Source organism: Micropterus salmoides, unplaced genomic scaffold (genome assembly GCF_014851395.1).
Source record: "Micropterus salmoides isolate LMB-PRFRI ecotype aquatic unplaced genomic scaffold, ASM1485139v1 Ms_hic_scaffold_19, whole genome shotgun sequence".
Classification (NCBI taxonomy): Eukaryota; Metazoa; Chordata; class Actinopteri; order Centrarchiformes; family Centrarchidae; genus Micropterus; species Micropterus salmoides.
Genome location: NW_024041039.1, coordinates 7,684,513 through 7,707,607, shown reverse-complemented (window position 1 = coordinate 7,707,607; position 23,095 = coordinate 7,684,513). Strand labels below are relative to the sequence as shown.

Below are 23,095 nucleotides of genomic sequence, written 5' to 3'. Positions count from 1 at the left end.
ATTTTAATGTCTGTAATTACAAATTGGCTCTAAGGCTGGGACTGTAAATGTTGTCCTTTGTGTCGTGTGTATTTTCAGGCAATTGAGATGGAGCTGAGGAAGATGGAGGTGGGTCAGGCCAACAGACACGTTTCTCTTCTGACCTCCTTCATGCCCGAATCCTTCCTTCGTCATGGCGGAGACCACGACTGCATCCTGGTGCTGCTGCTCATCCCCCGGCTCATCTGCAAGGTAAACAGTTCACTTTTTTATCCACAGAGCCGTGGTTTTCAGATTAAAAACAATTCTGTAGTTAGCAGTTAGTAGTCAGAAAGATATTAGAAAGATATCCCATCAATTGTGGGAGTTCAGAATTTCAAGGAGTCATTTGATCTCTTATTGAATATGCTAATTTTTCACATCACTGAACTATCTTTTCATACTAAGAGATGTGGATTATTAAAAAGGGGGCTGCAAGTCAATACCTTTTAAATGTTTTAATTTAGTGTATTTCTGAATTATGTTAAACTATCTGTGTGTGTCTGCAGGCCGAGCTGATCAGCAAACAGGCCCAGGAGAAGTTTGACCTGAATGAGAACTGTGTGGAGCGAGCTGGGCTGAAGGGAGCCATCGGAGAGCAGCTGAGCTTTGCTGGTGGTTTGGTCTATTCGCTCCACCTGCTGCAGGCCACGCTACATAAATACGAGCAGTATGTTTCACTACGGTCTCTAAATCAAGGACATACAGCAGGAGAAAGTTTGAGCACTGACAGATGACTGACACGCTTATCTCTGCTCAATTTCCCATTTTATCTAAACCTGTTAACTCAATTGTTTCTCAGTCTTCTCTTTGTGAGAAACTCCTCTCCTTCTGTGCAGATTGTGTGATTGTGTGCTTTGCTATGATAACACAATGTGCAGCATGTGATATGATGTAGTTTTACTTTAATTTTCAGAAGGGAAAATTTGAACCTCTACTCTACTACATTCATCAGACAGTAACTAGTTAAATTAGAATTAAGATTTTAACAACAAAACATATGATCTGATTATAAAATATGATACTGTGCTATAGGTAAAACTATCCAACAGTGTTTAAAGTAGTTCAGATGTTCTCCACCTCCACCAACTGCAACATTAAAGTGATGTACATATTAATACATTTATTAAATAAAATTCTGCTCATGTGTTAAAGTATCAGTCAAAATATTCGAATAATATAAGTTAATATATTTTCTGAAAGGGTCCATTCAGCCCAAAAAGTACTTTGACGTTAATACTTCAAGTTCATTTTGCTGTTAATACTTCTGTACTTTTATTTAACTGAAATCTTTAATGCAGTAAAATGCTTTTATTTGTAAGAGAGTATTTTTACAGAGCGGTATTGCTACTTTCACTAGAACATATTTTTCCATTGTTACCACAAAATGAAATGAATAAGTAATATGTGCATGAAATAAACTAAAAATACAGATTAATTTCTAAACAAATATAAGGAATCAAACAGATATTTAGCTCCTGTTTCCACAGAATGATGCTTTTAGGAGCTACGGAGGAATACTTACATGTCAGCTTTGATTTATGTGCCACATCACATGGACACCTGCATGTCTGACTGGACAGAGTGATCACATCTTAACACAGCTCAGTTGAATTTAATCACGACAATAATCATGTTGTCTTTTGTTTGACTCTATATAACGTAAAAACACTCAAATAAATCTCTGTTTGTGTGTGTGTCAGGGCTCTGGCTCAGTGCAGTGTGGAAGTCTACAAGAAGATCGGCTCTTTGTACCCGGAGATGAGCGTTCACGAACGTTCTCTGGATTTCCTCATCGACCTGCTGCACAAAGACCAGCTGGACGAGACGGTCAACGTGGAGCCGCTCACCAAGGCCATTAAATACTATCAGGTGCACACATATAACACTAACACATACACACACTGTTATAGTTCATTATTTCATTTAAATCTAATATAGCGACAATTTCACATGAGAATATCGTCTTCTCATGTGAAATTGTCGCTATATTAGATTTAAATGAAATAATGAACTATCTATCTATCTATATGGTAATTAACCTCTCCATGTATTTATTCTCTGTTTTTTACATAAATTGTGTGCGGACATGTACACTTAGAGCTGAAGCACTCAGTTAGTCAATACATTTGTCAACTGACACAAAATATCCCTGTTAAGTTTTTGACCTCTAGTTGCACTGTGGAGCAGTGGGTCCCTGTTTTGCTCATATGGGTGACATGAGACATGTCCTGCCAATAGTTCACACTATTCCTCAGATCTATAGATGGTTCTAAGTGCCAAGATTTGCAATGCACTGGCAAAGACAGTAAAGAAGAAGACTGTCAGATAGTAAACATGGATGTAAATAATTCAACTTTACAAATATTTTATGAAGAAGGAAATGCGTTCATCTTTGTTTGTCTGACCTCAAGGATACACACAATGAGTTTTGGTTAGAAACATTGACTGTAAACATAATGTTTGTTTGCTTACAAGAAAATTTTGCCATGTCATACCAGAGTTGCCATGCCTTGATTTTCTGTTAATCAGTAAAACTGTTTATGTAATGTACCATGTACAATTACAAATGTATTCAAAATACAATTTCACATATAGGTACATTACAAAGTTGAGCTTTGGACACAAACCATGATTCTGCATGTGAATTTATACTTATTTACAAAATGACTCCTTTCTCAGCACCTGTACAGTATCCACCTGGCAGATCAGAATGAGGACTGCACCATGCAGCTGGCTGATCACATCAGAGTGAGTACCAGCATCACCAACAGGCTGTGAGGAGTTTATACAAACAGTAGAACCACATCCCACTTCATCCATCGTCGGTGTCCACTCTTAAACCATCTCACACGTTTTTGATATATTGCTGTAATTGTGCTCCTTCTGTTTCCTGCATTTCCCAGGACATTTTATGTCACATTGCTTAGCTGTAGCTTATAAGTTTGGATGTTGCGTCTTCTTTCGAGTTTAATCAGCTTGTGAGTTGAAAGTGGTATGAACATAATGGCTGTGTATCTAGCTACTTAAACAGTTGATCACCTGTTGTGTCCATGTGCAGTTTACCCAGAGTGCCTTGGACTGCATGGCGGTGGAGGTCGGTCGCTTGCGGGCGTTCCTGCACACGGGCCAGGAGAAGGCAGACCTCGCCGTGCTGCTGAAGGACTTGGAGACGTCTTGCAGCGACATCCGACAGTTCTGCAAGAAGATTCGCCGCAGGATGCCAGGAACAGACGCACCGGGCATCCCAGCAGCGCTTAACTTTGGACAACAGGTAACCATTTCAGCAAAACTTCTGGCTGCTGCATTCGCCAACTTTTAGTATAGTTTAATTTCAATTATACTTTTTCGTTTAGTTTAAGTTTATTTTATTATATTTAGTAGTAGTAGTAGTAATAGTAGTATTCATTATGTACATTTGTCTTCCCCTGGTCGTGATAACTTCAGTCATGTTGACCTTTGGCCCGCAGGTGTCAGACACCCTGTCAGACTGTAGGAAACACTTGACCTGGGTGGTGGCGGTGCTGCAGGAAGTGGCAGCGGCTGGAGCTCAGATGATGTCACCTCTGGGTGAGCAGGATGGGTTGTCAGCCGTCAAACTGGAGGATGTTGCGTTCAAGGCAGGAGAGCAGGTATACACAATAATACGTTACAGTTGATTGGTGTTGGTGACCAACAAAGACACACTAAAATTAAAAAGACAATTTATAATTTTTAATGGCCATACTCTGCAAGAGGTTCAGTACCATCAGAAACTCTTACAACTGCATTTTTTGTTTGGGCCCAAAATAATTGTGTGTTGTAATGTAATTATTATCATCATATTTTAATAATTAAAGCAACATTTCTCCAATAATCTCAATAACAAAAGACTTTCTTTAAAGAAATTCTACTGCTGAAGAACAGCTCTGATGTGTAGAAAAGTTATTCAAGTGTTGAAAATACTCTCAATTTAAACTAGCTGGTATTTACCTGAAAAACAACAACTGGATGTGGTGTTTATATAAAATGTCATCTTGCAAATGAGTGGTAGTTATGTGTAACAATGAATAAGTCAATTAATGAATGAATGGTTTATTTCGGTTTACATTATAATGACCATTTTTAATATGCAATTAAGCCCAAGGCTAATATTTGCCTATTCTATACACTAGAATGCAGAATACCAGCAACGAAAGAAACAAAAGAAGAGAAGGAAAAAAAACAAACAAGAAAAACTAACTTTAAAAAAGTTAAAAATAACTTTCAATCTAAATTGTAATCCTTAATTATTTTGATTTTAAAGCTTTTTTGAAACTCCACAGAGAGCTACACTCCAAACTCCCAAAATTGAAACACATCTGTATTTTATATTATATTAACAGAAATAAAGGCAGCCTGAAAACGTAAAATGTAAAAATAAAATGTAACTTTTTCAGACACCCTGTGACATGAGAACAACAGAAATTATCTGACTGCTCTAGTTATTGACAAGCATACGATCATTTTCAGATTTATGGATCCCAGGGTGCAAACCCCTACGAGTATCTGCGGCAGTCCTGTAGCATCGTCATAGCAACCATGAACAAGATGGCCACCGCCATGCAGGAGGGAGAATATGACTCAGACAAGCCTCAAAACAAGGTAATTAAGTGTCTTGAAAAGCATTTTGGGTTCTCACCTTGACATGATTTATTGCGGTGCAAGTTTTGGTTATGACTGCCGTATTAGATTTTTCAGTTTTGATGATATGACTTTCTTTTGCCATCTATCAGAACCCTCCACCTGTGGATTTGCGGGCAGCGGCTCTTCGAGCTGAAATCACAGATGCAGAGGGTCTTGGCTTGAAGCTGGAGGACAGAGAGACAGTCATCAAAGAGCTGAAGAAGTCTCTTAAGATCAAGGTAGGTAAACACACCTACATGAGAATAAAAAAACATTGAACACAACTGTGGATTCATTGTTGCCATCTGTGTCATCTAAATGGAAAATAAGATAGGTGAGATTTAACTGCATTAGCACAAGTCATGACATTGGCAAATAAGTTGTTTTAGAATAAAGTTTAATGTTTATTGCACCAAACCTGTGTGGGTTTCCAGGGAGAGGAGCTTAGCGAGGCAAACGTCCGCCTCAGTCTGTTGGAGAAGAAGCTGGACAGTTCATCCAAAGACGCAGACGAACGTGTTGAAAAGATTCAGACTCGACTGGACGAAGCCCAGACTCTGCTGAAGAAGAAAGAGAAGTAAGAGCGACCCAAGACTGTAGATTTCAGACATGTTGTGGAACAGATGTCTAACAGCTAAGCAATGTCGTTCTCCTCTCTGCAGGGAGTTCGAGGAGACGATGGACGCTCTGCAGGCCGACATCGACCAGCTGGAGGCGGAGAAGGCCGAGCTGAAGCAACGGATCAACAGCCAATCAAAGATGACCGTCGACGGGCTGAGAGGAACCGGCCCATCAGGAATCGCTTCCATCGTCACAGGAATTGCAGGAGGTAAGTGGCACGAAAACTACGTGACCATACATTCACCAGCAACAGACAGAAAACTAAAGCAGCCACATTACTACATGTGCTTGTGGCTGGAACAGATTTATCACCCTGTTATAATTACTCCAACTACTGTGTTTAATTTCTCCTTTTAACCTCCTCTTTGTATTTTTAATCTCTTACTTTACCATTCTGCAGAGGAACAGAAAGGTATATACATGCTCGTATTGACATCTGTTGCTGATCCCGCATGCTAATATTTGTTTCAAAAAGAACTAACGTTAAGCATGGTTTGACAGCAGTTGATGCTACATGCATGCTTCATTCAGAGTTTCTGCAGGTCTTGAAAAGTCCTTTAAAAAGCACTGAATTCAGTTTCTTTAAAAAAAAGTCCTTTGGAAAGTAGTGTGTACTGTTATTTAGTTATTAAATATTTTTGTATCTGATTGTGGAATCAGCAGTCAGAAACAGCTCAGGATGGGATTTTAGCCAAACTTAAATTAATTCTTGATTAATATTTCTGCTGCTTATCTGGGTCCATTATATCATTAAGAATTGTTTTTATACACTGCTGGAAAGTACAAGAAGAAAAGAGATAATACATTTTTTATATTAATAATTTAATATGGTCTACTGGACCATATGATTGTGAAAAAGGGTATTAAATTGCTTTTTTGTGGTGTTAAAATGTCTTGAATTGAACTTAAACCCTGCAGAAACCCTGTGGGTTAACCATTAAGACTGAAAATGATGTATCCAAATATATCTATTAATGTGATTCATCTCATAAATCTGCATCTTCTTGCATGGTCTTTATTTGGCAACTCTGCTCAGTATGTACATCACACCAATTTCAAGTTGTTTATTTTCTTTGTTTTTGACATGTTGGCTGTTATAATAAAAAATTACACCAGAGAAGAAAAACTTAATGATTATGATTTTACCTCTTCTGAACTATTAAAAAACAGTGGTGGAAGAAGTATTAAGATTCTTTTCTTAAGTAAAAGTAGGAGTACTACAGTGTAAAAATACAAAGGCTAGATCTTACTGTAGTATTATTTAGAAATAATTTTAAAAAGCTAAATGTAAGTAAAGTATGACAAGTGGCTCCTGTCAGTGTTAAATTATACAATATTTCCACTACTTTTATACTGTTGACTAGTTTAATCTGTAACAATGCATTGTGTTTCATAAGCTCATCACAGGTTTAGTATATCAAATCTTAAGGTAAGGGGTAACAACAGCTGTCAGATGATTGAAGTGGAATAAGAAGTACAATATTTAAATCTAAAATGTACTGTAAAGTAACATAAAATGGGAATACTCTTAGGTTCTGTACTAAAGTATGCACACTAACACGTTTAAATGCGGCAGCTGTAAACAAATTGTTTTGTTTGTTTGGACATGAAGAGTTGGAGAAAGAAAGAAAAATTACTTCAGATGGCTGGAGTGTTTATTTTTAGCAAACACTCCATATATAAATGAGATTCGGGTCCAGTCAGGTGTTCATAACGTGTACCTGCTCTCGGTCCCGCAGCAAACATGATGTCCAGTGTCGGTTCAGGGTCGGGCATCCAGGTGATCGACTCTCCTCTGCTGACTCAGCAGATTGAAGCTCAGAGACTCTGCATCAAACACCTGAAGAACGACAACAACAGACTGAAGGTGCGAATCATCTCTCCACCATCACAACATCTGACTTGTTGCAAACGTTAACCTTTTCTTTATTTAATGACGATCCCTCAAAGTCATAGAGAAAGAAAGGCATATTTTAAAAAAAACTTTACTTTTGTGGGGGGGTTGTAAGTAGCTAATATTAGTTTAACAAATTTAGCAAGATAGTTACTCAGAACTCGGGGGAAACGCAACTTGCTTTAGCACAAAGCTGTTTTTAAACAGCACTTTAAAACATGTTTTTAACCAAGCCCTTTTCTTGCACCACTTCTTAAGATGTACGTGCTTTAGGCTACATGGAGCCCCACGTGTTTAAAAATGGCCTTTTTATGCTTTTAAATCTCCTTCTTTTGAGCTTTCAGATTACTTATTTTCCCTGCAATGCTAAGCCCTTAATCTTTAGCTGCTTTCTTTTCAATTTATTTATTCCTTTTTAAATGAAAAGCACTTTGAGCTGCATGTTTTGTATGAAAGGTGCTATAGAAATAAAGTATGTATTATTATGGTATTATTTAGTCTTTACTCACTGATGTTATTTGATCCATTTTGCGGTTGTATGGATATATTGTGTGTATGTGGCTGCAGTAACATATTTTCCCTCGCAGGCTGAGAAGATGCGCGCTCAGCTCGCCTCTCTGCCTCCTCTTCGCGTGACCAAAATTCCCTCCAGAGCTGGAGGTCGTCCTGAAGTGCTCTCTAGCGCCCTCTACCGCAAGACCGACCAGCTCCTGGAGACTCTGCTGCAAATGAGCGCAAACGTCAAGGTGGTGGACATCACCGGGAAGTCTCCAGGTATGTGAGTGCAGTGAAAAATAAAAGTGTGTCTTCAAAATCTTATGCTTGCCCCGCCCCCCTCCTCCCTTTGTCTCATTCTGTTTTTTATAAATGACACTAAACAATATTTACAGGGTTAGTACATTTAAAATACAGAAAAGAAGAATTACTGCTCAAAGAGAGAAGCAGGTTTGAATAACAGATGTTTTTGTTTGTCCTGCAGTGACACCTAGCGCTCAGCTCCTGGAACAGACAGCTAGATTGCAGTCCCTGAGTGATACTCTGGGCAGACTGAAGGTATGCACACACAGCCCTACACATCTTCATGACCTCATCCAACAAGACTTTAAAACACAAGGGAATAAACAAAAAACACACCTAAAACATTTAGTACAAAAAAACCTGCCTACTCACCTTTAAGACAAATTCAGATTTCCTCCTCCATGTTTCTTCTTTTTTCTACGCATCCTGTCAGGATGAAGTAGCAGAGCACGTCGTCAACCAGCAACCTGGAGCTCGAGTCACGTCTGACTTTGCGACGTTTCCTTCGACCTCGTTTGTTAAGGTAAGAGAGCCGCTACAGACGCACTGCCAGTCACAGCTCATCACTTACTTGACCCTTATGTAGGGATTCATAGAAGGTGAATGAAAGTGTCACAGTCATAGTCTTGCTGTTTTTGACAATAATTTGTAACCCTGAAATTCTTTATTTGTAATTGATCAAATTATTTATGCAGGTGTGAAACTGACTTTTTTTCATTTTAGCATGAGAGTAAACCAGACATTTAATCATAACCAGAGTTTATAAAGGTTATTTTAAATAGTTAACACACAACAACCCAATCTAAGAATGAACCACAGGTGGATGATCAAATGATTCAGTTCAATTTTGATGTTTTTCGCAAAGATCAAATGCAAAGTTATCTCCTGTTAAATTTCATTCACTTACATTTTTCCAAAAAAGTAACAGCTCTACAAATGTTAAGTATAGAAATAGCTTTATTATTATTATATTATTATTATTATTACACCATGCTTACTTTATGATCAGGCTGTAGTTCAAAGCATGACATTTATTTTAAAGCTCAGTCTTTTGCCTCAAAAAACGGTTTCCAAATATCTTTAGCAATTTAATTTCTTCTAGGATCACACAAACCTTTTCCATCTTTCAAATGGCTTGTTTTCTCTGCAAGCACTAAGCACTTTATCTTTACCTGCTTTGTATTGAGTCAAAGTTGTTTCCTGTTTTTATTCCTTTTTTAATGTAAATCACTTTTTCTGTATGACAGGTACTATGTAAATTAAGAGTTTTATTATTTAGTCCTCATTCACTGATGTTATTTGATCCATTTTGCTGCTGCTGTCTGAATTTATTGTACACGTGGCTCCAGCCTTTTCCCTCGCAGGCTGGCGAGATGCAGAGATCAGACAAACCTTTTCTAAACCAGATTTTTTAACAGTACTTACTTGTGTAAACACTATCCAGTAGGTAGCACATCAATACAAATTAATTACCTACCTGCCTCTACCTGCTCTCATTAATTTAAAAAGAAAAGATGTAGCTACTCCAACAAAGCACAGTTAGACATCTCGAAGAGCAGAGTAGGAGAGGCAGAAGTCAAAAGGATCTGGCCGGATTCAGTCTTGGGCCACTAGATGTTGATATGGGGACTTACCGCACTCCATCATCTCTCTGCAGATCTAATATTTAACCCTTTTCTGTCTTTAGGCGAAGGAGGAGAAGCAGGGCGACACGGTGCTGGTGGGTCGGGTCATGGTGCCGTGTGCCCGCGGTCAGGAGCAGGTCCACCGCCTCGTCCTGTCGCAGTTTCAGCTGCAGAGAGTTCACAGTCTGCTGCGGACCTAAACTTCACCTGCCCTACGATCCTGCCTGCTGCACCAACACAACACGCCCCCCATCATCAGCTTGGTAGCCTGGTTTCCACTCCAGGGCCAAACAAGTGAAACCAGGAGGCATTTCAGATCACTAGTGGTGAGATTACAACCTGTGGGAAATCATCAAGTTAATCTGCGACAGTCAGGGCTGTTTGAGACCAGTCTAATCTCTAGGTCATTTAGGTCATTAACCTGTTTTGATGCTGCCTTTTCTTGGTCTCAGGCAATTTTACAATTAGAGCTGAAATTATTAGTCAATTAATCGATTTGTCAATCTACAGAAAATTAATTGGAAACAATTTTGATAACTGATTATTTATTTCAGTAATTTTTCAGACAAAAATGCAAATCAGTCATTGATTTGCGGCTTTTCTTTGTCATATATGACAGTAAACTGAATGTCTTTTGGACTGTCAAAAAGAAAAATGTGAAGAAATTTCAAAATGTCACTTAGGAGCGGATACTGAATATAAATCACTGCAACTGTTAATTTCTGAAAATGTTAAAGCAAAATCCACACCAGGAAAGCAGCATATGCAATTAGTGATGTACTAAAATCAAAAATCTTTTCCTTCCTGTAAACCTGCAACTTCACAGTGACAAAAGCGGAAACTTTTGGGCATTCAGCTGATCTTTCTTAATGTGCCCTTTCATTGATCTCAAATCAAATTCAACTTAAATCAAGTTTTCAAAGTGACTTGGATGATACAGCCCTACATACAGTAACTTACATACTGTGTGAGGTGATCATGACTCCATGCTCTTAAAATTTAGTTTTATTGCCAGATACAGAAGTAGTGAGACCTGCAACAGCGCTGCTGCATGCTGCCCAGATTCACAGAATTTTTTGTTGCGTAGAATATTTATCAAATTCCTCTTTGGCCATGGTGTGGACCTGCAGTTTGGTTTATGTTAGGCCAGAACATTGGATGTTGCTCCACGTTTCTATGCTACTGTTAATGCTAAACAGGATAAGAAAGATGACTGTGTTGTAAATTTTAATCAGGTGTCACTGTTGTGTGCTCCATTTTTGTAACTTAACTGTCTAAAGGGAAAGAAGGATTAAGTGATTTAAAAAATAATTTTACTGTGGTTTCATATAGAGACTTTTTGCACATATAACAAGTCTTGAATGACAGGAGAAACCATAGAGGAGATCAAAATCCTGCACATTTGCTTTACTTGGATGTAACTTTATTGTTGCAAAGACATTTCACTGATGGTCTAATGATAAATAGTTTTAGCAATGAAGCTACATGCATGCAAACTATAGTGTGTGTTGAGGATTTTGTATTTTGCTGTGGTTTGATTAAAACCCTGTGGACTGCACAGAACAAGAAAAGCTGATTAACCTCAAGGGATTTACTGTGGAAAATGCAGATTTTTCATGTTTATCTGAAAACAGAGATGATGAAGCATTATATGGTTTAAATTATTTAGTATTTATTACACTCGTGGTGTAAATTTCAGTACATTGTTACCGTTTACTTTTACATGCTTAGTATAAATTGGTAAAGTTACTGATTTACAAAAATCCAGAAACGACTTTGTTCTGCTGAGATTCCTGTTGCTGTTTCAGACTTTAACTTTGTCCGAGCCTTAAACCTGCAGAGAGCCTTGTGGTTAAGAGCGGTCACCTGCCTTATTTTTGATTTGTTTAAAACCTTGTTTGAAGCAAAAATACATCTTTGCCAAAGAATCTTTGTTTCTCTTCACCAACGTTTGCCATCGCTGATTTTAAAAGGCTTTTAGTTTATTAATCCTTGATAAATTATTTTATTTAAATATTTGTTAGAGTATTTATGTTTACCCAGTACTGTCATAACTTTAAGTGTTATTTTATAATGAATGAGTATAGTGCATCTACAGAACTGTAGTAGAGAAAATACAGAAATTTCTTATTTATTCATTATGTAATTTATCTGTTTTCTCTGTGAGCAGCTGATGTGCTGAATCTGCAGCTTGTCTAACTTGTCTTACCTTTTCCTTGTGTGGCTTCCTTCTCTTGCACAGCCAATAACTGATCAATAAAGACATTAAAGCCAATGTGCCTTTGTCAGCCTTGACTGTCTTGAAGCAATACATGGAATTTAGCAAAAAGTGTTAAAGAATCTGCAAAATGTGGTTTATTTTTTTTTACATTAAAACATCCTTTCAAGTTTTAACCAATTAAAACATTCCACTGGTCTTTAAGTAGGAAAAAGTAAAAAGCAGAATTCTACTTTTCCACATAATCTTTCAAATAGCAACTAAAAAAAATGGTCACATAAATTAAAGCTAGTTTTTAGTTAAGTTAGGTAGTTTTGTTCGTAATGTTATTAAAATTGTAAATATGTTGTCACATCATTGATTTCATCTACAGTAAAAAGTTTCACTGGTCTGTTTGATCACTGCCATGCTGTTCGTCTGCCCAGGACTCGGCTGGTGATTCTCTGAAAGACAGGAAACACTTAATTAAATTCATTAATACAGACTGTTACGTAAAGTCAGTCTTTGATACATGTTCAGGAAAACAGTTCATGAAATTCGCTCTAGTCAAATATTTTTACTTCTGCTAGTTAAAATATCTACTGGCTACTTTGATATAAAACCAGCTCTTAAAATAAATTTGACTTGTAACACAGATTATAGACTTTGTGAATGAAGCTCTTTGCGTTGTACCTTGTTGTAGAGTTGAGCGTTCAGCCGGTAAGATCGATACTCTGCTTTTCTTCTTTCCTCTTCCTTCCTCCTCTGCACCTCTGGCAGATTGTCATAAATCCTGGAGAAGAGACGGCGTTAAGACACACACACAAAAAAAACAGTCAAAGTTTATATTGTTATTATAATTAATAAGATTATATCCAAAACATAAAACTTACTGTTTGGACCTCTGTATCATCTCCTTCCTGGGAACAGCTCTCCTCAGCAGAGCGGTGCCTTAACAGGGAGACCAAAGGAAAAAGTACTTCCAGTTTTTAAAATAATACTACTTAAAATGGATAATTTCTAAAAGAAAAAAAACATTATTCCTCTTTACAGTGGTGGCTGTGTATGTAGCTGTCAGAACATTTGCAACACCTCAATTCATACACAAAAAATAGAGACACTTGTGATTCTGTGAGCCGCCACGAGCTAAAGAATCCAGCAGATTGGATGGGTTTGTTGTTGAGTACCTGCAGGCCTTGGCAGCCTCTCTGGTCCTCCAGGCTGGCTGAAGAGTTCGTCTCTCTCTCTGCTGAGGATTTCCTGCAGCTTCCTCTCCTCCACCTGCAGAGCCAAGCGCCTCACCCTCTGCCTGGAGTGAGAGATGAACTCTGGACGACGCATCTCCAGAGCTTCCTGCAGGGATGAAGAGGAGCATAAATGTTTTCACAGAGCAAAAAGGGATAATAGTAAGAGCTTTTTAAAAAGGGCACCATTGGAGTTCAACCCAGCCTGTGTCCCTTTGCTGCATGTTGTCCCCACTCTCACTCCCTCATTTCCTGTCTATCTCAACTCTCCTATCTGAAATAAAACTTAAAATAATTTAAATCTAAATCAGAACAGACACCCAACTTTTTTATCTTAAAAAGTTATATCAATTTGCTTCTTACTATAAGCGATGTTATTCTACATGAGCACACCATCTTCTACAGTTTTGGTTGTTTCACATTAAAAAGATTTCTGTATTTTCTTTTTTTCTCTGTGCTCTTCCTACTGGTTGTAAGTAAACAGGGTTCAGTTAAGAAAAGACAATTAACAGGATCTGATCAAATCACACCCTCAAAGTTGATTAGCTGTTAAACACTTAATAAATAACATTTAAAGATATTTTTTTACTTTGACTGTTGCACATTTAGTCATGCATATTTAATGTAATAAGGACATTTTGAGGGGCTTTAATCTTCCTAACGTGACAAAGTATAAAACTTGACCTGAAAATGTTTTAATTAGTCGTCTGTACTTTTATTAACCAGCCAGGCCTGTGGAGCAACCTGAAACACTTCTTCAAACAGCCAATTTGTAGACGAGTTTCTCACTTCTTAAATCTACTAAATGAACAATTCTCCTAATCAAGAGCCTGTTAAGTGATGTTTTGTACAGACAAATACAAACCAACCTGGAGAGAGATACGTGCCAGACCAGAGGACTTTGTTTTGCTTCTTGAATCTAAATCAGGTTCAGCATGAGGTACAAAACTGGTCTGTTTGTTTCTGTCTTCGTGGACTTGTCTCTGTATAAGCGGTTCTCTCCATGGATTGATTCTGCTGTACGGTTCAAACCAGGCAGTGTTTGGCCTCCATGACGACTCTTCTTCCTCTGGACGGTTTTCCTTCCTCGCCTCTGACCTCAGGTCGTCAGCAGATATGAACCATGAAACACCTGGAAAGGACCATGAAAATTCAAACCAGCCAAATCAACACAATGATTCAGTTTTACTCTGGCATAAAAATACTGTATAAATACTTGCACAAATATAATACCTAAGAACACAGACACCTCATTTGCAGTCTGACGTACCTTCAGTTTGGGTCTTTGACGGGCTTTTCTTGCTCCTTCTCTGTTTCTGTAACCCCTGCGTCTTAGAGGGGCTCCTCTGCCCTCCTCTTCCTCTCTCTAAGCTGGATGAGGAAGATGAGATCTGCCTGGATGTTCTGGCTTCACCGGGTGAAGGGAATGTGGTCCCAACATCTCTGGTGTGGCGTCGAGTCCCATTACTAACAAGCTCCAGGTCACCTGAGAAAAAAGAAAACAGTGTGAAGAATTTTTATAGGATTATTTTCATTGCAACTTTACTATGTATAATGTTTTTTTTATCCATTTGTCAATTTTTAATTGTGTTGGGATTTTAGACACAGACTATCTGACACATTTACATTGATGTTATTAAAATGTAATTGTTAATTAATGTACGCTGCCCCTATAAACAAACAAATAAGTTGCCTTACTCTTCAACTCTCTTCTTAGCTAGAAGTGACTAGTCACTCCAGATTTAAATCTATTTATTGTTTTTTGCAAATAAAAAGTCAGTTTATTCGTAGCAAATGTAAAACACAAATCAACTCCATAATTCATGTTCATTAAGTAAGATTGTAAGATTTTATTTTCTGCTGGAAATTATGTTTAAAAATGTTGGGGACGTCTTATTTTGGAGGACAAGCAGATATTCTTTTTAAATGGAGAGAAGCAGCTTCTACAGAGAGATGCATTATGGGTTGTTAACAGCCTTAATGTTGTTAGGCTAATGAGTTTCTTCAAGTCAGTTTATTGTGTGTCTTTTAGTGGAAATTTATTTAGCTTAGTTTAACATAAGAGAGTTTCTTATGGTGTGTCAGGGTGTATCAAAGTAAATAAATTCCCGAAGAGCAAAAACTTGTGGAAATCATGACTAGTCTGAAAGTCTTTTGGTGTTGGAACAGTGGGGTTGACTTATATTCGGGCCAGTACAATAATATGTGACAATTTCACACAAATTTATTTTCTGTATTGCAAATCTATTGTTGACTAAGGAAACACAACAGTAACTCAGTGATTCATCATGTATACAGGAATATTTTGCGCATTATAGATCTTTCTTGGTTTGTTTTCTAACCCCAAATACATTAAACAAAACCTAAGAAATGTACCAAATAATTTAAGCAAATAAATCATCCTAAATCCTAAATTATCAATCTGAGTGAGCTCTTTTCTGACCTGCCTGGATTCCTTTGCTGACCAGTTTAACAGCCTTCTTGGCTGCCAGAGTCCTGGTGGGGCCATGGTGTGATGGGAGGGTGTAAGTGCTGGTTGATGATGCAGAATCAGCAGCAACCTGAAGACCAATGCAATGACATCAAAAAGTTAGAATTTGTGTGTCAGTTTCATCTTTTTCCACAGAGGACAGTTTGACACAGTAGAAAAAGCACAGGTGTAAATAATAAATGAATAAAGGCGGAATTCCATTTAGCTGCTTCAGTTTCAGCATCCTTGTATTGTTCATGCTGGCTCACCGTCAAACTGTCACTGTTTAATGAGACATCTGAATACAACAGACCCACTTCTCCTATTATATAAATTAAAATGTCTGGTGCGAAAAGGACCTTTTGGGTACACCTCTGCAACCTAGATTTCCAACATAGGTTTTTGTGGATTTATTAATTCATTCCAGTCAGACATGCAATTCATAGACTGTTGAAAGATCTTCAAGTTCCTCTTTTGTGAAATGTAATGGCTCAAAACTGGCACATTTTGAATCAAGATATCTTACTGGTCAAAAAAAGACCATATTTTTGACTGATCTTTTCAATAAAGACATTTTGGTAAATTAAAATGTTTTTTAAATAGTGCTGATGCATGAAGAGTGTACTGAGTTCTGGTGCTGTCCAATGCTACAATTTACTATAAAGCCTACTTTTATTTTTCTCAAGTCCTCAAGCTTTGAAGGGTGGTGAAGGCCAGAAAGAGCTTTGTTTATTGCACTGGTACATGTATACATCAGTAATAGTAGCTTTAGTTCAGAATGAGAATGAGGGTATCACTTTACTTACTGTGGAATCATCAGTGCCGGTGGTCTCTGACAGTGTGATGATGTGAGGCGGGGCTTTGTGTCTTCCTCTCCTCTGTTCCCTTCCTTCTTTCTGCTTATTGATGGTGCTGTACAGTTTACTGAGGCTGGAGCCCGTCTTCAGGTGCTGGACTCTGTGAGCTCCGAAGGCTCGGATCAGCCGTGCTGTGTCCACAGTGGACATAGAGCTGGACATGGCGGACAAGGTTTCTGACTCGTCTCTGTCTGCAGGACAGAGGTGTTGACTCTCGGAGTCGTGCGTGAAGCTGGAGGTGAAGGAGTCACGGCTGTCCTCGTCTGCAGGTTGAGAAGTTTCATCTACCTGAAGCCTCTGTGTCCAGGCCTGATGAGGGATGGGAGGTTTACCTTCAACTGTTCTCCTTCCTCTGACTTTCCACTCCATTTCTCTGACCTCACCACCTAAACTCCTGTTCGCCTCTCCAATTTGCCTCTTTCTTTCTTTCTCTGTAACATCTTCTCCCCTCCTTCCTGGCTTTTCTTCTGGATGAAAGTGTGCCTCCTCTTGTAGCTCGGACGTGTTAGCAGCCCTTGTGCTTTGAATAAGACGGGACAGGCGCTCTAGTCGCTCCAGCAGTGATGCCTCTCGGTCAGTGGTCGGTCGGGACTCCTCTAGCCTCCACTGATCACAGAACTTCTGCCACAGCTGGTCCAGAGTGCTGTTGCTCTGCTGGGCAGCAGGGTGAGGCAAGTCAGCGTCCCCTCTTGTCTGAGGGACACAGTTTTGGTCCAGGTGATGGCTCACCTTGTTGTGGTCCATGTCCACATTTACTAGCTGAAATGTCTCACGGCTTGACTTTGGTTGATAATTGAGGAACTGCACTGCACTGGTCCCCTGGTCTCTCTTGGAGGCGTCTTGGTTGCTCGATAAAGGCACTCTGGTAAAATCAACTGATACATGAGAAGATGGCTTTGGAGCTCGTGTCACGTTTGTTTGTGAGGTTTCATCTGCTGATAAAGAGGCACCTATTAAATTAGAGAGAGACAATAGGCAAATTTGGAAAGGACAGACTTTTTCTAAACAATATATTTATTATTCATTGCCTCATGTACACAAACATACAGAAAAAACATGCAAACAACACAGAACATTAAGTCACTTCACAGACAAATTTACATACACACAATCCTAATTTGAAAATGAAATTCTCAAATATTTCTTTACGTCACACAGTTACAGCCTTGAGAGCTCACACAAAACAATCTTCTCCTGCTTTATTTCTCACATCTTCCCAAAGTAATTTTTTCTGCATTAATAAGCACAAGTTCCTATTATATTGATTTAATTTGACCAGACTGACATTTTTTCAAATTTAACCAGAAAGACTTTATTTTCTCAACATTTGATGTCACAACAAAGAAAGTGAGGAAGTAACTACAGTGAGTGTGCACACAGATCATGTGTATGTTCAGCTCACCTCTGTGTCCAGGCTGGTGCATTTTAAAGGTGGCTGTTTTCAACCTTTTGCTGTAGATGCCCTCTGTGTGTTTGATGGTGACTCCACGGTCCAACCCCGGGTCTCGTTGCCCGAGGACCTCACTGCTGAAGCGTGGGGGCACAGCGTCATCTGATCCTAGCCAGAATTCAAAAGTTGCTCGTTACTTTATAATGATTTGAGACAACAGATGAACCATACTGCTGGAAGTGACCAAAATCCTTCATTTTCAGCCAGTAATGAACAGTAGATATTCGAAGACGCAGCCCCCTCTCTCTCCGTCTCTCTGCTGGGGCTCCAGCTCTCTCTTTGTCTCACTCAGCCCCCGAACATGTATAATTAATGTACTGCCTGGTTTATGTTACAATAGACCAGCTGCTCACACAGGCACAGGGGAAATGAGAGCAGAGCCTCCTCATTCATCGCAGATTCAACTGACAACGCAATTGTCTTTTTAATTTGACTAACTTTTTTATTATTTGATATTTTTGAATATGTCTTTTTCAAGATCAATTTGTCTCCATTGGTTCTTCCTTTTTCTTATGTGTAGATTTTTTTACCCACAAATTTTTACCATTTAACAATCAACAGTATTACAGATTTCTTCAATGCACCTTACCAAATATGAGAAATATGTTATTTACTGTCCTGTCCCAGCCGCCCCACACTAAACTCCTACTGGTATGAGTCTACATTAATCTCATGGGGTTTTTTTACCTGTGAGACCCACATTTTAATGTTTTACCATGATCTGAAAACAAGACAAAGCTTGGAAAAAAGCACCCCCTTTACTTGCTCATATGGGATCATGATTATGTTATTTAATCCCATAGACACTCAACAATTGAGCCATGATAGCCTAAAATTGCTGTTTGAGATAATTTCATACTACACCAAATACATGAAAAAGGTCTGTCCTAAGCATGTTTTAGTTTCTGACTCCCAAACTACTGTATGTCTAAACTCTCTTTAACTAAATCACACACATTTAGGCTATTCTATGTGCTCTTCCATTCACTGAGCATCCCCTGAAACAGTTTGGCCCGCCTCCCACTTTGAAAACCTCTGATCTAAGTTATTATAAAATTATATTTGAGACAGATGTACCTGTGTGGGAGCTCTCCATGGTGGTGTCAGAAGGGTTGGTAGAGTAGAAGTCAGCTTCTGTCTGAGGGATGTAGAAGAGCTCCTCACTGCCACGGGGTTTATAAGGCAACAGAACGGGCACTGCTGTAAGAGAAAAGGTGAGAAGGAACATACAATTATCTTTATCTACCACGGATCATGTAGAATAAAGCTGTGTGGACATTCATTTCTTATGATCTAATTTTACCAAGAATGCAGCATCAAAGTATGTAGCCTGAGTTAAAAAGGTGTTTCACGGTGGAACAGCAAATACCTGTTTTTGCTGTCACACCATAAGCTCTAATTGTTTTTCTCACTGCCATACTAATCTCACCATCTCCTGGAAGCAAAAGTTATAAAACACAAATAAACTGTATGTTCTCATCCAACCTCTGGAACAGAATGCCCTCATTAATAGTTTGATAAAAAGTACAATGAAGTTAAACTGTATTATAAAACTATAAACCTCTACTTTTACAGAACTAAAAACAACACGAGTAGTCTTTATTATATACTGTTATAATTATATTCCATACGTACAATTGAGAACAGGCCTACCTGCTGTTTCAGTGGTTAAGGGTCTTGGTGAAACTACACCTCTTTCACACGGTGTATATGATTGTGGGGATGGGGAGGTCATCCTTTGATGCACAGCGGTATGGAACAGGGTGGAGGTGTCGGCTCTTTCAGGTCTCCGCTGTCTTATTGGTTCTGTGGTGTCATACCACTCTGGTGGACTGGACAAACCGACTCCTTCGTCCGGACTGCTGGCAGCAGAAGAAGAATGCCGGAGGGGAACAAATTCTTTATGTGGCAGCCCAGTGGTGGCATCAGCATGATTGGTGTGGACAACAGTGGCCAACCTGTGATCAGTGGCTTTGTGGGACAGAGTGAGATGGACATGTGAGACGTGACTGGTCCCAGCTGGAGATTCAGAGGTGGACGAACCAGTGGCCTGTTCAGCTTCATGACCAACACCAGAAACAGAGCTGTCCTGGACAGATAACTCGTCATCTCGCCTGAAAGACTGTGTGTTTTCATCTTGAGTATTTACACCCACAGTAACTAAACCCTGAGATGGTGGGGGAGGTTCTTTAAACTGGCCTCCAACAGCATCTTGCCTCTTCTGATTCCCTGGTGCTGACTGAGATGTGAGGTTTTGGTTTCTGGTGTAGAGACTACTGCTTGGCTCAAACACTAAGGCTGGCTCCCTGGTTGTCTTATCTTCTTCATCCATGGTAGGGGGTAGCTGCCTGTTAGTTTTAGGGTGTTGCACTGCTCCTGTGGAGAGCTCAGTCAGGTGGAGTGGCTCTGATCCTGGACTGATGGGAGGCGCAGTCGACATAGAGGGAGAGGGGGACGTGGAGCGCCTGCGGGTGGCGATGGTGATAGATGTGAGGGCCAGAGGGTTTGTCCTAGGGAGGGTTACCCCTTCTCTGGCAGCGATCTCACGTACTTGAGTCTCTAGATCTGGGCGAAGAGGGTTTTGAAGCTGCACGCTGGAGTTGGAGTTGGAGAGATCTGTACTAAGGCCCTGCAGAGGCTGGGATGGCTGGTTGTTAACATCACAGAGGGAAGAGAATGTGTCTGTTTGCTGAGGCAGATCCTGCCGCCTTGGCACTCTGACACTGGATGCTGAACTGCTCTCTGTATCTGTGCTCCCGTGACTCTGAAAGGTGACGCAAAAAAACAAAATGTGAGACCAGGCAAGAAACTTTATTTTATGTTATCCTGTGAATTATTTCATCCACAACAAAGATCCATATAAAAGCTTTTTTCACTGCAGACTGATTCACTGGAAAAAGTCAAAATTCCATATCTCCTTAAGTCTAGCATGCACCTGTTAACACACCATGCCTGCAACACACCAGTTACCTTAGGCATGACACCTGGACTATCCATAGATTGGCGGTAGACATCAAAATCACAAAAAAACAAGTTTAAAATATAAATGTGTTACTGTTTAATTTACTACAAGCTTTTATAATTATGACTGATTGCTTTGTGAAGTGCATTGATAGAGAGTGCTACATCAGCAATTTTACCTTTATGGGGTTTTTTAACAGCAGCTCTCTCTTGATCTCTTCAATACGCCTTCTGTCTTCTTTGTCCAACTCCAGGGACTCACACTGCTGTCCTGATAGCTTCATCTTAATCCACTCTGCAACATAGAAACCTTTATGCTCATACAGATGATAGTTTATTCGTGCAAGATAGTGTATTTCACAGTATGTTAATATACTTCACCAATGAGTAAGCTGGTATAGAGTTTTTCTCACTGGGTGGTGTGTGAGCAACGAGAGTGTGTAGGCTGTCTTAGCACAAGGGTGGACCACAAGGAAGATAGTTATGTTGCAGGAGTTGTTTGAAAGGTTTATTTGGAAGTTTTAATCGCATTTCACCATGTAAACTTATCACTCTAGATTATGGTGTATTGTTTTAACATGTGAATCCTCTTACCTCTGGCTTTGCTCTCCTCTTGGTCAGTGATGCTGGGAGTACTGGACACCATGGTGGCCGGAGATTCACTCTGCAGTAACTTGGCCACTCTGACTGCCAGCGAGCTGTCACTGCTCCCGTCACTCAACACTCCCTGATCAGTGTCCTCGAGGATGGGTGAGGAGGAGCTACTCTGTATAGGACCTTCCTGAGTAGTCTGTTTCTCCTCCTCTGTGACACCCGCTATGTCTGTAGGAGTAGAGGTGAGCTGTTGTGTACTCAAAGCTGGTGAAGGCTTGATGACTGGTGGCTGTGGAGGGACAGCGTTGTCAGGGGGAGCAGCACTGCAGCCCTCAGGCTCTGTCCGCCGGGCTGACTGGGAGAGGACAAGTGACGACCCTGCACCTTTACTAACAGTGCTATCTTGTGGCCTTCTGTGTGCTCCTGTAGCCGGTGCAGTAACAAGAGCTTGCATGGATGGATAATTCAGTTGCCCTGATGAAGTCAGACTCTCTCGATCAATAGAGCGTTCTCTCTGTTTCTCTGAGGTCAACATGGAGTCGGACGAGGACCTGGCCCACAGCAGAGAGGATTGAGTTCTGGGATCTCCAGTAGCAGAGGAGGAGGAGTCCTGGATTCCGCTGGTTTTCCTCCTCAGTGAGAGGAATATGTCATCATCAGAGAGAATACGGGGTACTGCAGTGTCAGCTGAGAAAGTCAATGAAGACCCAGCAGATACCACGTTCTCTGCCTGAGAGAGTAGTTTACGTATCTCCAACAAGACCTTGGAGCTTTCAAAAGAAGAGTCTGCGCTGTCCTCCATATTACGGATTGTTTGCAAGGGTGACTCCATGTCTCTATCACCAGATCTAGCCTTGGTAGCTAACGAGAGGCCAGAGTCAAACCTGTCTCCTAGCTGCTTGGTATTCTTGCTGCTGGTTAAGCTGCTGAGCCTCTGCTGCTGGTTGATCTGCAGTGTGGAGGGGTAAGCGTCTTCATCAGGCTGGGAGGAGGGTGCCAGTTTGCGTTCACTCTGTATAGCTTCTGTATCTGATAAAGGAGAAGCCCACCTGGTCCTCTCTGGGATACATGCAGCTGGACCAAGACTGTCTAGGCTGAATGGTATGGATATACTGGAGTCCACTGACAGAATGCTGGACCTGGAAAACTCTCCTTTATGGGGACTGCCACCTGAAAATACAGTCATTACCAATTAGCAGTTGATAAAAACTATCCATTCATCTTTTAAGTGGAGAAGTAAGTAAGTAAACTTTATTTATAAAGCAGCCTTCACAGTGAAGAGGGGTCACAAAGTGCTTTAAAGTTTAAAAAACAAATAAAACACACACACAGTACATAGACCATAAAATACCACAGAAATCTGAAGAATGCAAATTTCTTCTAATTACACAAAACCTGTTCAACCTGCAAAACCTTATTGCTAATTAATGTTTGTCTACAAAGATGTGTCTTTAAGTGTTTTCTAAAAGTCACCTCTTGTCTTGTCTGGTGAGGAAATTAAAAAATTTTAATAATTGTTTGGGAAAAAATGCCTACATAGTGGTCAAAATAAAAACATACAAACACTCATATTCTTCTTCAAAGAACAGTAGATAAAACATGGCTTTACATTTGGCGTACAATATGTTATAACCTTTTGTACCTTCTGTATGTACTGTATATGTATACTGTCTGTTATGTAGCAGAAGGGAGTTAACAAAGCTTAATTTCATTATATAACCT

At 39.7% G+C, this 23,095-nt stretch overlaps 2 protein-coding genes across 11 annotated transcripts in view; one reads left to right on the top strand and one right to left on the bottom strand.

Annotated features, from left to right (window-relative positions):
* The window catches only part of dctn1b (dynactin 1b), a 45,487-nt gene extending 33,612 nt beyond the window's left edge, over positions 1 to 11,875 (top strand). For 9 of the 10 annotated variants that reach the window (XM_038728967.1, XM_038728960.1, XM_038728959.1 and 6 more), the window contains 16 exons: positions 79 to 231; positions 528 to 688; positions 1,722 to 1,890; positions 2,701 to 2,769; positions 3,080 to 3,292; positions 3,489 to 3,650; positions 4,510 to 4,641; positions 4,773 to 4,901; positions 5,097 to 5,239; positions 5,325 to 5,491; positions 5,684 to 5,695; positions 7,023 to 7,150; positions 7,765 to 7,951; positions 8,157 to 8,230; positions 8,409 to 8,498; positions 9,663 to 11,875. In XM_038728967.1, coding sequence (XP_038584895.1) covers positions 79 to 231; positions 528 to 688; positions 1,722 to 1,890; positions 2,701 to 2,769; positions 3,080 to 3,292; positions 3,489 to 3,650; positions 4,510 to 4,641; positions 4,773 to 4,901; positions 5,097 to 5,239; positions 5,325 to 5,491; positions 5,684 to 5,695; positions 7,023 to 7,150; positions 7,765 to 7,951; positions 8,157 to 8,230; positions 8,409 to 8,498; positions 9,663 to 9,800 — 2,127 coding nt within the window. In that variant the 3' untranslated portion in view covers positions 9,801 to 11,875. The remainder of the gene's footprint in view (positions 1 to 78; positions 232 to 527; positions 689 to 1,721; positions 1,891 to 2,700; positions 2,770 to 3,079; positions 3,293 to 3,488; positions 3,651 to 4,509; positions 4,642 to 4,772; positions 4,902 to 5,096; positions 5,240 to 5,324; positions 5,492 to 5,683; positions 5,696 to 7,022; positions 7,151 to 7,764; positions 7,952 to 8,156; positions 8,231 to 8,408; positions 8,499 to 9,662) is intronic. The other variant, XM_038728961.1, reaches the window with a different exon arrangement.
* Positions 11,876 to 11,932: 57 nt separating this feature from the next.
* On the bottom strand, positions 11,933 to 22,559 carry LOC119910796. Its single transcript, XM_038729603.1, has 13 exons — positions 21,374 to 22,559; positions 20,959 to 21,074; positions 19,472 to 20,582; positions 18,896 to 19,018; positions 17,771 to 17,926; positions 16,318 to 17,318; positions 15,485 to 15,602; positions 14,312 to 14,527; positions 13,911 to 14,173; positions 12,985 to 13,150; positions 12,691 to 12,748; positions 12,491 to 12,590; positions 11,933 to 12,261 (listed from the first exon to the last, which is right to left on the bottom strand). The coding sequence occupies exons 1-13, from the start codon at positions 22,557 to 22,559 to the stop codon at positions 12,217 to 12,219; spliced, it is 4,659 nt and encodes a 1,552-aa protein (XP_038585531.1). The 3' UTR covers positions 11,933 to 12,216.
* Positions 22,560 to 23,095: the final 536 nt, after the last annotated feature.

What these genes read in the sequence shown, in the direction of transcription:
- LOC119910796 (XM_038729603.1), bottom strand. Translation starts at nt 22,559, where the DNA reads ATGACTGTATTTTCAGGTGGCAGTCCCCATAAAGGAGAGTTTTCCAGG. An exon ending in GCACCAGCCTGGACACAGAG is followed by an intron (nt 17,319 to 17,770) that starts GTGAGCTGAACA and finishes CTAATTTAATAG; the next exon opens with GTGCCTCTTTATCAGCAGAT. An exon ending in ATGATACAGAGGTCCAAACA is followed by an intron (nt 12,591 to 12,690) that starts GTAAGTTTTATG and finishes TCTCTTCTCCAG; the next exon opens with GATTTATGACAATCTGCCAG.